Below are 15,945 nucleotides of genomic sequence, written 5' to 3'. Positions count from 1 at the left end.
TACCAGCTCATCAGGTGGTGGCCTCAGGGGTCTGTAAAGAATGGACTTAATGCTATTTGCAGAGCTTTGAACTATATCTGGATTAAAACAAAGAAATAAGATTAAGTGGATTTTGGAAGCCATATATACTAGTTCCCTCTCAGATACACCCACCCACTAACGGCTGTCCATAACACACATACGTGAAAAGTGAGAGCGGGATAGTGGTTAAGATATTTCAGATGCCACAGAAGACTGTGGGATTGCGTGTGCGTTACCTCAGACATTTCCACAAATGATAAGGAAACACTGTGTAATGGTGTTTATTATTTTGTCTAAAATCAGTGACATCTGTTTTCAGGAAAATTCTGTAAATTTGGGCAAACAGTTTTACTCTTTTGAAGTTCATTCCCCTTGTCTGATATCAGGGATAAATATGTATCTAGCTTAGATAACATAACGCACAGGAAGAGCATTGTGCAGCATGGTATACCTATTATCCAAATGTGAAGATACTTAAAAACAACAACTAATTTTGCTGTGAGAGCTTATTTTGTACTCGGTCTTATTCTAAGTGATTTATATGCATTATTTAATTCTTGCAACTCTATGATCATATTTGTCACCGGCTGCGGATATTTATTACCGCCTGCGGTAACAATTTGCGTGGGTCTTTATCGGTGGTGGACTGGAAATGAACCGCTTCTATCTTTCTTTTAGTGGGCTGCTTTCTCGCTTATTCACTTGTTCCCTGGGCCATTGAGGAAGAAAGGCTTTTCTTAGAGAGAGAGAGAGAGACTTTGCATAAGAGAGAGAGACTACACTTTCAGAGATCTATATCTTCTTAGTTCTGTTGCTTCTTAAATGTGTGTCCTGCATCCTGTGAACTAAGGGTGCCTCTATCTGAGGTGCTTCTTCGTGATGCTTACCGCATGCTGCGATCTGCCTATCTGTGATCTGCAACCTAAAGATGTGTTCCCAGTTCTCTGTTCTGCGATCTGCCTTCCGCCGATGCCCCTACTCGCTGCTTCCATCTGCTTGCCATTTCTTCTTCCTTTCTGCTAATTGCTTCTCTGCTTCTTTCTGCTAGCTGCTGCTCTGCTTGCTGCTGCTCCTTACTGTCGCCCCCGCCCATCGACCGCTTATATTCCGTCCAGGAGGCGGAGGGTGGGGCCACACCAGTTGCCCTATCACGGCAAGGGTTAAAACGAGCAGGCCCGAGCAGGCGAGCTGGGGAACACCTGTGCACATGTTGTGCTCGTGGACTTAACTGAATACGGCCAGTGATAAATCACCTGAGTGCGCTTATGCTAATTAACCTTCTCACTGCCCATGTGATCAGGAGCCGTTCTGGCTGGCAGAGCCCCCAACACATATTAACAAAGTCAAATTTTTGAAAGAGGAGAGTAAAGGTTGAAGAGCAAATTCTTATATCACAAATGGCATTGCAGGAAGTGACAGAGGGCAGGCGCCTTGGACTGTTTGGTGAAAAAAAATTCCTCCTGTGAGCAAAGGTTGGAGCAGGACACATTTGGGAAGAGAGCGAGAGGTCTTCTGATTGCTAGGGAGAGAGAAAGCTCCCCTTTCTATGTGGAGAATCTTTGGCCTCTGCGAGGGCCGGAAGGCAGTACCCCCCGGGGTCTTACCATGATGTTGGCAAGGTCAACGCATCTCCACGCAGTCCACAGGGAAAGATGCCGCACACTCAGCTGAGCAATATGCATGGAGTCAGACAACTCCTAACTGGAGGCAGTGGCCCGCCAGCTTCATTCTGTACCTGGCTGTCCTGTTGGACACACCAGTGTAGGACCCAGGCTTGACAGCCTGGTACTTAGCCAGTACCAGAAATGCTGTGACAAGGCCTGGGGGCAGTTAGTGGGACTCATCTTTGAAACTCCTAACAGGCAGATGCACAGGAAGGGACAGGAGTCTGAGCAGGCATCAGCCGTGTTTTGTCAATTATGAGGAAAAACCACAATTTCAAATAAGAATGCACCGTGAACGTGTGTGAAGTGTTTAAAATCAAAGGTTCAACAAGACCACGTCTCTAGTCAACTTCATCCAAGTGTGACTAGACGGTGGGTATAAAGTATAGAGAGTGGCTGAGGACTTCTTGTGTGGCCCTTCAAACCCAGATTTACTGAGAGTGACTTTGCTTCTGTCCTCTGCCTCTCTGGAGGGGATCTGAAGAGGCTCATTTTCTCACAGAGGTCTCATAGGTTAATGGACCCAGTGTGCAGGTCACACGCTCAGCAACTCCCCTAGGAGAAAGCCTGAGGGGGTTCTTTTGAAATTTATGGAAAAGGCCTCTTTGTGGACTTCTAATATGGTCTAGTCGTTTTCTTGAACTTTCAAGATTATTTGTTCTTTTCCCTCATAAAAAAAACAGCACCCACAGCTTTGGGCTTCATAAGAATGTACATAATAATAAACAGGACATGCTATAAATAGCATTGACATTCCAACCATGCCTAACAGAACTCCCTCCCCACACGCCTGGCACCACAGTCTAGTCTGCAGATTCCAGTGTCCCTGGATTGAGCTACCAAGGTGATTCCAGAGGTAAGAGCCTCTATACAGATTTACCCACAAAATAGCATTACCAGAGTGCTGAGTGTCATCTAAAAGATGTGGTACTTCCAAGGCCTTAGTGTACATACCAACAATTAGGTCTTCACTGAACAAATCAAACTTTCCTTCCACTTCAGTGTAACTGGTCTTTTCCTGCAGATACCAGAGTGCACAGGCCTCTCCTCAGCCCTCCCAACAGTCCATGAACAGGCAACATCACTCCAGTCTTACCAAGGAAAACGGGGTGAGGGGGTAAATAATTCGTCTAGGTCACAATGCAGTACAATGGCCAGCAGGGAAGCCGAGCTCAGGCTTTCTACGTGTTTCCTTTCCACTCTCCTACTCTGCTTCCTCTGTCTTTCTTACAGTTTGAAGTTGGTTAATCTGATAATGGAGCAGCGCAGCTCTCCAGTGGTCCACGTGGCCCTGGAGAGGGACATTAGGGGCCTTGTGGTCACTTACAACCTTTTTCCTCAGCAACCCCTCCTCTGTAGGAATACGTCACCCATCCCCTGTGGGAACACTGTCTCTATGTTGACTGTGGAAACTGACAGGTGCTCCCTCGTGTTTCCAGGTTATTCTGGCACTTGTCTCACAGTTTTGATTTGTTCTCAGTCTCTGCCTTCATCCAGAGAGACTCAATATTAGTGTGGATGACTCTTAATGCTCATTCCTCAGTTTCCCCCTCCTGCCAAATCACTGTGTTTACTATAGTTTTGAAATCCACCCTTCGGTCCTCTTGGGTGACCTCACCCAGAACTGGAAAAATCCCTCTTCCATCCAAGTGTAGCCTTTCCTCTCTCCTTCTGCCTGCCCCCTTCCAATGAATGTGCTTTTTGCTCACATTCCCTTTGTGAAGCTTCAGAAAGGCCTAAGGTTTAATTGTTTAAAAACCTTATGTCCTTAATGTATGTCCTAAGCATGGAATGGAAAAGAGAAGGATCCATGGGCTCAAGGTTGCTGGTGATACAAAACAAACAAACAATACCAACCAAAGAACAGGTGATGATAGGTGGCAAACACCAGCTAGAAGGGTAGAAGCCTTGGTCAACATTTCTTTATTCTTTCCTGCCTATACATAGAAATAATACCTTCATCAATAAACTTTTGTTGATTCTAAATATGGAACTCTTCTCTTTTAGGAATCATGACAAAAGATTAAGATCAATTTTGGTCAAATGATGTTGTGACAGTGCTCACCTACCTGGCCAGCAAGTCAATAAGTTCAAGTTTTGACATCCCATCAGGAAGCAGTCGAGGAATAGCAGCAACACAGGTCCTGAAAAGATCGATTTTGGGCTTTCTCTCCCCCCTAGCATTTGAAGAGAAAATTTAAATATAGGTCAAAAAGTTGTGAAAAATTTTTAAAAATTTGGTTAAATAATTAAACAAAGACTGGAACTCAATCCATGCCTCTGAATCACAGTCTTATGTTGGTTCTAGTATTCTGTTAATGCCTTTTACAGTTTGTTCCCAAGAAAACTTTTTTTTTTTTGGGGGGTGCTGGGGATCGAACCCAGGGCCTTGTGCTTACAAGGCAAGCACTCTACAACTGATCTATCTCCCCAGCCCCCTAATAAAACTTTTAAAAATGTAAATGCAACACAGAGTTACATATCTCTGAAAATGCTGATTATCAACAGCATTTCATCATAGGCTTGGCATTCAGGTGGGTCCCAGGGGGTTTGGTCCCTACAATCTGCATTTAAAACACTAGAGTCCCAGACGTGTCTAAATGTATCAGAATGAAGAAATATATTATAGTCGTTCCTCCATTCAACATTCAGAAATGGGATTTTAATATATATGCAGAATGGCCCTTTTTACAAGTGTGACACCTGGAAGTTTCTCTCCCTGATGTGCTATGCTTCTCTACTGTCCCTACCCCCACTTTTAAGAAATTAAGTGTTTCCAAACCAAGTCTTTCATGACAAGTAAAATTCTGAAATGTACTCAGCTGTACATCCATTTCTGACTTATTATACTAATCTCTATGGCGAGTCCCCTCTTTTTAGTTACTCCCCTGAGGATACTAGTGTTTAATGGTAATAATAATGACTTCTGTATTGTTAGCACACAGAAAGGAAAAATGTATACAGTCAGTCCCCACCACCTGTGGGCTCCACATCCATGGATTCAACCTCAAAAATATGTGAGGAAAAATGTGCGGGTGTTGAATATGTACAGACTTTTTCCTGTGTCATTATTTCTCAGACAAAATAGTATAACAACTATTTCCATAGCATTGGCATTGTCTTAGGTGTTATAAGTAACCTAAAGATGACTTAATATGGGAGGAAATGCATAGTTTATATGTAAATATTATGCCATTTTATTTAAGAGACTTACGTATCCTTGGATTTTGGTATCTGTGGGAAATCCCAGAAACAATTCCTCATAGATACAGAGGAACAACTGAATTTTGTAATATGCTATTTCAAGTTTTAGTTGTTTTAATGGGTAACTATATGATTCTTAACCACTTAAATAATAACCTTATGAACCTTTTATGAAAAATTAAACTACCCATCAAATCTTTCAAAGAACCTTATATGACAATATATAATGGCATATCTAAATTCGGATGGTTTAGTACTCTGAGAATAAATATAATATTGGTTACCAAGCAATCGTAGGATACAGACATAATAATGAAAATGCAAAGTGGCACAGAAGCAATCCCTTCTGGGAATAGCAATGCAACAAGTATTTGCAACAGGATGCACAAATCCATCTTCTCTATAACCTGATTATAATCTAATAGCATCTTGATCTGTGACATTACTTTTTAGAATGTTTTTGTAAGACTATTAAAAATAAATGCAAAACTGTTCATATGAAAAATAAAATATACACTTTGACTTCTAAAATACTCCACTTTTGTAGAAGCCTATAGATTATTTTCTCTCCTTTTTCTTGGACCTTTTGCATTAGATAAATGAGGGTCCTGGAAAGGAAGCTAGGGCACAGTGATTTCTAAATAGCTGAAGGAGAGAGATGTCTTTGGATGAAACCCACAATAGCTGTGAGTAGTCTGAACAGTTTACACAGTTCTCCTAGCTTGCTCACCAGATGTTGTAAACAGCTGGAATTATTTTCATGTCTGTTGGAAAAGGGATGACCCCGCCTGGCCTAAAGTGTAAGGCAAATCCAGATAGACTTCCAAGCTGATAAAATCAGCCTAGATTAGGAATTAATTGGTGCATGATTCCCTCTTACTATTGCAGTCGTTGCTCTCTGGGGTTTTTATGGGAAGCTGTGTGAACTCCCAAAATAACATAATTAAGAATATTTATTAACAGATGTTAAAATTACTATTTTTTAAAATTTGTTCTTTTCTTTCTTTCTTTTATTAGCCACAAAAGAAATGAGGAATGGAGATTGAGTAACTCAAAATACTCAATGTTCAAGTTCATACCTTAAAACAGAGCCTGGGAACATGGTGGATCAACCTTAAATATCAGTTCAGATGACTGTTCCCATTAGTGCTGTGTGGCCTCCGCCCTCTTCCCCTAAATGCTTATATGATTCCCTAATGGTTCTCTTTGTTTGTTTTAAGAAATGAAGCAATGAGTGATTTTCCACTCCAGGATCTACTTTGAAGTCTAGCATGAAAACTATTCCTAGCCTTATTTGGGGAATCTTAAAATGGATGAATAGGAAAAACAAGGATCTAGAAAAAATGTGAGGCATTAGTTAAAACATAAGTAAAATATTTGCATTTATATTTAAGCCTATACATTTTTTCTTCTTTTTTTTATTACTTTTTAAAAATTTTTACAGACTGCATTTTGATTCATTGTACACAAATGGGGTACAACTTTTCATTTCTATGGTTGTATACAATGTAGATTCACACCATTCATGTAATCATACATGTACACAGGGTAATACTGTCTGTTTTATTCTACTATCTTTCCATCCCCCACCCCCTCCCACCCCATTTTCCTCTACAGCATCCAAAGTTCCTTCATTCTTCTCTTCCCCCTGACCCACCCTTGTTATATACTATCATCCACTTATCAGAGAAAACATTCGGCCTTTGGTTTGTTGGGCTTGGCCTATTTCACTTAGCCTACACATTTTTTAATATATTGTTTTGGTTCTGAATCTACCTTAAGATGTTTCTTGAATATAACTATAATTTTCCTTCGAAGCTCCTTAATTCTTTAATATTTTAATAGGAAATAACTATATGGAAGAAGTTTTTAAAATATTTCTTATATTTTCTACCGTACAAATCAAAAATATCTTTAAAATATTCAGGGGTATGGAACATTGAGGTTAAAGTCTTTTTGATAATCTAATTTGTGAGGCAAGAAATTAAAAGCTAAAGTAGTATATTTAATGCCATTAATCTTGTTCAATCTCAATTCTGTTATTTATTTTGGTTGGAAAGTCCATAGTGCTATGACCTTCATGTGGTTTAATTAAACATCTGGCAAGCTGCAGGATAATATGCATTGTATAATTCTGTTTTTACCAAAAAAAAAAAAAGTACAGATGGTCCCCACTTTAGTAATTTTTTACTTCACCATAGTGTGAAAGTGATTTGCATTCAGTAGAAACTACAAGGAACTTTGAATTTGGACCTTCTCCAGGGCTAGTGACAAGTGATTTTTCTCTTCCAATGCTAGGAAGCTCCCAGCCAGCCTGAGATCTTGAGGGGAAAGACTAACACTCTCCAGTGCATGTGCTGCTGAGCTAGCATGCCGGGTGGGTTAGGGGTAGTACATGTATTTTCGATTTATAATGTTTTCAATTTAAAATTTAAGCTCATTGGGAGGTAACCTCACCATAAGTTGAAGAGCATTTTTATTTCCATATAGTATATTTACACAGGGAGAGTTCTGGAAGGAAGCACAAGAAGCTAAGGGATGGTCACAGATTTCAAGTGGGGATCTGAGGTGAGGGCTTTCCACTTAAGATGCTGCTACATATGTATTTAAGATAATTCTGTACTTCAACGTTTAATCATGAGCATACACTATCAATGTAATAAAATTCATATGCACAATATAAACTTCTCTATACAGGTAATAACTTCAGATTGTTTCTGATATCTGAGGCTGGTTTTGTTGGGTGACAGAGTTATGTTTTAGAAATTCATGTCACAGCTGCCAAATAAGATCTAACTCACAGTTCAATGACAAAGTCTCAACTTTTATAAATGTAGAATTAGAACCAAATCTTAGTTCTTATTACAATTCATTGAAAATAGCAAATACAAGTTGTACAGGTTTCTTCTGCAGAGTTCTAATTACAAACAGAGCTCTAGATTTTGGGAAAGAACTTGAGTTCTACATTAGTATTACTAACGCTTTCTTAAAATCTAAGGCACAATTGTGCCACAACTATTAAGCACACACTACCACTGCAATTTATAAAGATAAGACATGTGTAAATTTGGGATATCATTGTGTCACAGGTATTGTGACAGAGCTTGGGAACAAAATGTCACTTCTGAAAAATGTGGACCAATAAATGGGTCAGGGATCCTATTTTCTAACTTGCTGGCTTAATGGTACTCAAAATATAACACAAATAGATCAACGTTAGGTTTGACTTTATTTTATGGTCAATGGAATACTGTAAAAAATTTGGGGTTGGTTTGGGGATCGAACTCTGGGCCTTCCGCATGCTGGGCAATGTCAAATTATTTTTATTTATTTATTTTAACTATCCTTAGCACTTCTTACAACTCTGATTCTAAGAAGATGAGAATAAACCACAAAAGAGATAGAAAGAATATCTACCTCCATCTTTCGGTTCATTAATCGCTCATTTTTTTTCTTTTGGAATGGTGGGGATGGAACCCAGGGCTTCGGGCATGTTAGGCAAGTGCTCTACCACTGAGCTACATCTGGGTACTTTTCATGTTTTGTTTTAAAATAGGGTCTCTCTAAGTTGCCCAGGTTGGCCTTGACCTCGTGATTCTCCTGCAGTCACTAGGATCACTGGTGTGCGCCACCATGCCTGGTTTATCAATTCCTCATTGATAACAGCCTCACTGTACTCACGTGATCATGTCTTCGGGTTCTTTGTTTAACATCTGGACATTAGTTAGCATCATACACCGTCCTACTTCTTTATCAAGGTGCCTTAAAATGTTGTCCACAGCTTTTCGTACTTGAGAGTAATACAAGGACATGCCTAAAAAACAGGTATTAGAGTTACGATTTTGACTAAAGCTGTCAAAGAACAGCTTCAGTTCATCTTCTATAACATTTTTTTACTGAAGACCCTATGAGCCAATGATTTCCTTGAGCAGAGTCTGTGTCTGATTCAGTTTCCCTCTGCATGGCTCTTGGCACAGGGCTCTACACTTAGCAGGTGCTCACCAAATAATCATTTACATTAAATTAACAAGAACTGTAATACTTCAGTAGGAACTATTTTCTAGCAGAGTTAAACAAACAAAGAAATATACATTTTGATTTTTTTTTTTTTTTTTTTGCGGTGCTGGGGATCGAACCTAGGACTCTGTGCCTGCAAGGCAAGCACTTTACCAACTGAGCTATCTCCCCAGCCCTGAATTTTTTTTTTTTTTTTTTTTAATCTAGGGATTGAACCCTGGGCACTTAACCACTGAGCCGCATTCCTAGGCCCCCCTCCCTTTTTAAAAATTTTTTAAAAATTTGAGACGGGTCTGTTAGGTTGCTTAGGAGCTTGCTATGTTGCTTAGGACCTCAATAAGTTGATGAGGCTGGCTTTGAACTTGCAATCCTTCTGCTTCAGCCTCCTGAGCCACTGGGATTACAGGTGTGCAGCACTGAACTGGGCTCACGTTTTGAATTTTTAAGTTTCTGGTTAGGATAAGAAAAATCCACCATCTTTGGTGATTATGTGAATAAAGGCTAATTCTTATTTTGGGTTAAGATTTTACTAACTTCAGATTGTTCTCTGAAATATATGTATGAATCCTATTTTTAGCAAAATAAAATGACTTCATATTACAAAATTTAAAGTGAAGGAAAATATATTTTAGTCAATTTTTTATTTCTTTCATTAAACAGTATCAATATCCTACGGTGGAAAACAAATATGTACATATTACATATATGTACATATAATATATATATATTACATATATGAATTATGTTTTGTATACATTCACAATGCACATATAAAATAAATGAAAAGCAAATAACTACTTTAATTATTTCTTATGCATTAAGTCTTTTGAATTCATTTAAGCATTATGTAACCAAGGTATTTTAAAGCAACAAAATTTCTGACATTTGCATCATATCTTTGGAATCCAGGAACTACCTGAAAAAAGTTTGCTGCAGGTTTCTAAACTTGGGTTTTAATGAGAAGTAAACAAGGGCAGATATTCATCTCTTTGGATTAAAATAACTAAATTTAAAAGAAACTAATCCCAAATAAATTAGATTCACAATATAACTTGGCTTTTTGTAGAATGTGGCATGTTTAAGATACAAATTAGGCAATGTTACTAAAAAAATAGAAAAGATACTATAAAAATGAATGAATAAATTATAAATAAGACTATTTACCAAAGCATACAGATGACTTAGAAATTTACTGTAAAATGTAGATAATATTAGAGGTTTGAAAAGATTCATATAAAACTCATTATGTGAATGGAAAAATATTTCCCCAGAAATTCTAAAAAGTTTAAAGGGCAATAAAACAAAACACGGCATGAATTCATCAACACAATTAACACTGGAATGTCTCATCTGCTATTTTTACAAAGATTTTTTTAAGAGAGTTTCTCATTAAAGGTAAGCATCTAATAGTGATTTTAAAAGCTTCACCCCAGTTCTAATCCATGGTCTAAACCCACCTATCATTTTGGCTTCCTCTTCAGTTAGCGTTTTACTCAGATACGTTTTCTTCACTCTCAATGTGTTTCCAGAAGGAAGTACAGCTCCTGTAACTGGCATGGGAGGCTCACCATCTTTCTGCTGCAAGCTGTCAGCTATCACCAAGAATGCCCGTAAACCAATGTTCATTCTCTATGAGAAACAATGCATCCATGAGAAAAAAGAAAGGCCCAATACTGCAGTGAATTATACCATCAGCCTTTCAGAGAAATTCTGCTTGGTTGTCCATCTAGATCAACATGGGAAAACAGTTTAAGAGGCACAAGAACATATGCCACACCTTTTGAAAATGAAATTTCCATCACTATTGCTGCATTACAAGAAAACCAATGGGAAGCTTTTCATTGAACTTGGAGAGCATGTTTGAGATGGTTACAAACCATTTTGTTCAGGGGATGCAGGGTATACCTCAGAGGGATAGATGGTCATCCTGTGGGGCTGCTGCTGTTGGGGTAAACTGAGGTAAACAAAATCCCTGGGCCTTCTAGAAGGAGAGAAATACCACATGTGCTAATGCACAAAGATGGAGAGAAACATTCAGAGTTCTAAATGTGAACTGCCTACTCTGAACTGTAGTTCTTGATTTTTGATTCACAAAGTTCAGCCAGTTTGAGAATAAATTTTAAGAAAAGCAATGCTATGGAATCTATTACTAAAACAAACGGGAGTAGAAGAAGAAAGTCCATCCTGGGTCAGAATGTTATCTGTCTGAGGATTAGGCATAGTATTGGATCTGAAAGACAACCTGGCACGACCCTGGCTCTCTAAAATGCATTCTCACTAGAAGAGCATGAGACAGTTGGAGTTAGTTGTTCTGCATCCTTCCCAGCACATCTTGTCATGGTTTTTAGTCTTAGGTTTTCTTGATGACTTAATGTTGAATATCTTTTCATAGGCCATTTGTATCTCTTCTTTGATTAAGAGACTGATTATTTTGCCCATTTAAAAATTGGGTTGTTGATTCCCATTGAGTTATAAGAATTCTTTACATAGTCTGAAAAAAGTACTTTGTCAGATATGAATTTTGCAAATGTTTTCTTCTAGTCTGTGACTCTCCACTTTATTGTTTTCTAAAGTGCAGACCTTTAAGACATTTTTGATAATGTTCAATTTATCAACATTTTCTTGCATAATTTGTGACTTTTATGTCTCAGGAATTTTTGCACAACTGACGGTCACAAAGATTTTTCTCACAATTTTTTTTCTGGAAGATTTATAGTGTTGGATTTTACATTTAAGTTTATGAAATATTTTCAGTTCATTTTTGTTTACTGAATTATTTAGGAGTTGAAGCTCCTTATTTTGCAGGTGGCTTTCCAGTTGCCCAATTTATTGGAAAGACTATTATTTATCCATTGAAGTAACTTAGATCTGTTGATGAAAATCAACTGGTCATTTACATGTGGGTCTATTTCTAGCTTCTCTATTCTGATTAATTGGTCTTTATAGTCATCCTTCTGCCAATATCACATGGGGAAGTGATTGCTGTATAAACTTGCAGTAATTCTAAGATCAGATCAGGCTTACTAGTGCTCCAACTTTATTCCTTTTCTTCAAAACTATGTTAGTTATTCTAGTTGATTTTCTATAAAACATTTAAAATCAAGTTGTACATAAAAAGTTATGGGGATTTTGATTGGGATTATTATTGGCATTATGGTTTATAAGGATCAATTTGGGCACAGGTGACCTCTCGACTACACCAAGTCTTTCAGTCTACTACAATCAATATTTCTCTTCACTTATTCAGTTAATTTTGATTTTTCTTAACATTTGTAGTTTTCAGTACAAAAATGTTATATGTGTTTCATCAGTTTTACTGCTAAGTATTTTTTCATTGCTATTGTAAACTGTTCAATTTCTAGTTGTTCACTACTATAAAACATAAATGCATTGGTTCATTTATCTTACATCACACAAACTTCCTAAAATCAGTTATTGATTATAGCAGGTGTTCTGTAGATTTTTGGGGATTTTCTACAGAGAGAGTCATGTTGCCTGTGAAAAAAGACAAAGTTTTATCTTCATCTCCAATTTATTTCCTTTCATGTCTTGCCTCTAGCACGTCTTGGTAGGACCTTCAGTTCCATGTTATTTTAGATTAAGGCAAAAATGAGAGAAGTTGATGACCCAGCAGCTCTTCTCACAGATGAAAAGTTCTCATGAAGATAGGGGGGCATACAGAAAGTTACCTGGGTCCAAACTACGGCAAGACATTTACCTGGAAATTATCTAACTGCTGAGTAGTGGTGTAATATGCTTTATAATATAACAACACTTTAGATATCTAGGCCTGGTTACACGAACTAGTTCCAAAATACTATTTAAGACCTCATCAGGATATGTTTCTGGAGAAACTGCCCTGCAGTATATTTCACCAAATGAATGACATCTGCTTCACAGATTATTCTATGTCTGCTTTTGAAGAGGTTCATGACTGTGGCTTTGGGCTTATAAACTACCAACTACTAACAAATAAACTCTTCCACAACCCTGTAAGATCAAGATCAAATGTGAACTATCCAAATATTTTTTCTTACTGGTAGTTTATTTTAAAACTAAAATTTCAAGTGTTCGTCACAGAGAGAGATTAAATAATTCATCAGAGATTGAACGAGAAGTTTGAGAAAAGCAAGGATAAATTTTATAGATGACGATAGTAGCTTTTAACTTTTCTTTTTTTCTTTTTCTTTTGAGACCTGGTCTTACCATACTACTCAGGTTGGCCTTGAACTTGTGAGCTCACATGATCAACTGCCTCAGCCTCTCAAATAGCTTGGACTATGTCATTCTTTTAAGACAAATAACCCAGTGATTCTGAGAACTGATTGTTAAAACAGTGGAGATATGAATACTGAGAAAATATTATGTCGAGAAAGTCTGTAGCAAGCAAAGACTCTGCTCCAGACCTGGGCCTCCATTTAGCCAAAGGCTGTGGCTTTGCCCTGGATTTGGCCCCTCCCCCGAGCCTGCTGACCTTGGCAGCAGTCATCGGGCAGCCCGCCAGTTCATTAGCCACCAGACAGAACTTCCCATTTTTGGGCTTCCTCTTGTTGCCAGACATGTGCAACTTTAGTGTCAGGAATAGAATGCAGGGTGTGGTGGGAAGGAGCATGGAGATACTGGGATCCCTCTGCTACTAAAAAGCTGCCTACGTTGAGTCTCTGGGCCTCCTTCCCCACCGACAGAATAAAGGAGCCCCACAATATCTCAGTGATGATATAAATAATCTTTTAAAAAATGTCTGATGTACAATTTTCTTCCTTCTTTCCTCTTTCCCCCTTCCTTCCTTCCTTTGTGATGTATTCTTCCTTGTATCACTATTCTATGAAGCGAGATAGAAAAGCATTTTGTCCATTTTACTGGTGAAAAGGCTGAACTTCAGAGAAGTAAATGTCACATAGCTAGTAAAAGCATCAGTGCTGGTGGCAAGTGGCAAATCCAGCTGTGCTGGCTTCTGGTTCAGTGTTCCTTCTATAGTCTTATAAGAAAAGGGCTGCACAGAGGCAAGTTGCCAGCATATTTCTGTTGGCTGATGGTTAAGGATGCTATTCATTTGCATAGCCCCAACTCCACACAGCACCCATTCTGGACCCGAGTCCATCCACTTTGGACTCATTTCTATGATCTGCCTGACGCTTGAGCAGGGATGCTATCACAGAAATATGTTCATACATTATTTAATTTCACTAGGTTTTATAATATTTTATTACATATATTTATTCTTCTGTTTTATTACTTTAAAATACAAAATTTGTTAATCTGCATCAATGTAATTACAAGTAAAATAATTTCCTTTTCTAAAATAAAATAACCTGATTTGTTAGCAACAGATGATCTTTTGGGGAAAGATGTCCTCTATTATACAAGTACAGAATATGGTAGCACATCAACCTTCATCATTCTAAATCTATTCATGCAAAATTTTACTTCTGAAACCCCATCACTTGAATCTGGACATGAACAGGAACAAATATAAGACTTTTGAGAGAAGTCATCCCTCATCCTGTTCCCCAAAGTTGCAAAGCAAAAGTATGATTCTGTGAATACATGCTCTGTTAGAAGTACATAAAAGGATCATTCATACCTCTGGATTGAGACTGAAAGCTTTGGCTGGTTTTCCCACACAAAGAAAATCAAAAATGATTTCTTTCATTGCAAAATCTAAACGTTCCTAGAGAGAACAACAAAACAAAACAATATAAAAATGTTGAAACACAAATTTAACATCAAATGGTTATTTTCATCATATGCACCCAACAGGTGACTACTAGAAAAAGAGGGGTAATGCTCAGTTTTATGGATCACAGAGAATCCCTGAGGGAAGATCATGCCCATCAGAAATGCTGGCAGAGCTGCTTCCGTTTCTGCATGCAGTGCAAGGACACCTTCATTATATAAGAGATGGAATTTGCTCTGAAAGCACAAAATGACTGATGACACAGGAACAAAAATCAAAACATTTGGTGTCTGGGCTTAGAAACAGGTCAAATTATTCCTACTCATACTACAACCGCTGCTAACTTATTATAATGTATTTTTATGATCTGACTAAAATATGATCATTTTCCTCTGTTCTCTAATATTAAATATCCTTTGGCTCATTTCTAGCAAATAATTCCAAAAGAACAATAAGTAACAAATAAGATATTACGATTATTGCTATGGTTTGGAAGTGAGGTGTCCCCCAAAAGCTCACATGAGACAGTGCAAGAAGGTTCGGAGGAGAAATGATTGGGTTGTGAGAGACTTAAACCAATCAGTGATTTAATTCCCTGAAAGGGATTAACTGGAGTGGTAGGTTGTAGCTGGAGGAGGTGGGAATTGGGGCATGGCTTTGGGTATATATTTGTATCTGGCAAGTGAAGTCTCTCTCTTTCTGCTTCTTGATCATGACGTGAGCTGCTTCCCTCCACCATACTCTTCTGTTATGATGTTCTGCCTCACCTTGAGCCCCAAGGAATGGAGCTGGTCTTCTGTGGACTAAGACCTCCAAAACTGTGAGCCCTCAAATAAACCTTTTCTCCTTTACAGTTGTTCTTGTTGGGTCATTTAGTCATAGCAGTGAAAAAGCTGACTAAAACAGTTATTTAAATAAGACCATGTCCATGAGATTCTAGAAATTTGAGATAGTGGCTACTTAGATATGACATGCTCATTTTATATAACATATTCCAGAATAATCAAAGCATATTGTCAACCACCTCATAACTATATGTAGAAAAGTTATATTAAATTTTCCACCTGCATAGCAACTTATGTCCTTTCCCTAAGTACACATATTACAGAGATATTTCATTGTACTCAACATGAAGCGAAATATCATATATTATGTGACATAACAATTGAACCCTACATCTTTGTATCAATATCAATACTACTTAAACATTATTTTATTGCTTGTTGTTTCCCTTGACCTACAAAATTCTGAGGCATACACCCATTTTACAAATACAGAAACTGAAAAAAAAGGTATTCTCTGACTTATTTGAGATTAAAAGGGCTGGCTTAAGGCAGAGGTGGGAATGGAATAAGTCTTTTC

The 15,945-nt window shown here is 37.9% G+C and overlaps 1 protein-coding gene across 1 annotated transcript in view; it reads right to left on the bottom strand.

Annotated features, from left to right (window-relative positions):
• Fry (FRY microtubule binding protein) overlaps positions 1 to 15,945 on the bottom strand; it is a 243,883-nt gene that overhangs the window by 121,165 nt on the left and 106,773 nt on the right. Inside the window, exons 14-17 of the mRNA XM_047553455.1 lie at positions 14,491 to 14,577; positions 10,364 to 10,535; positions 8,571 to 8,703; positions 3,755 to 3,862 (exon numbers count right to left, since the gene is read on the bottom strand). Of these exons, the coding sequence (XP_047409411.1) occupies positions 3,755 to 3,862; positions 8,571 to 8,703; positions 10,364 to 10,535; positions 14,491 to 14,577 (500 nt within the window). The remainder of the gene's footprint in view (positions 1 to 3,754; positions 3,863 to 8,570; positions 8,704 to 10,363; positions 10,536 to 14,490; positions 14,578 to 15,945) is intronic.

The sequence above is a fragment of the Sciurus carolinensis genome, chromosome 5 (assembly GCF_902686445.1).
Source record: "Sciurus carolinensis chromosome 5, mSciCar1.2, whole genome shotgun sequence".
NCBI classification, from domain to species: Eukaryota; Metazoa; Chordata; class Mammalia; order Rodentia; family Sciuridae; genus Sciurus; species Sciurus carolinensis.
Note: the sequence above shows the minus strand (reverse complement) of the source record. Positions and strands in the feature narration are given on the sequence as shown.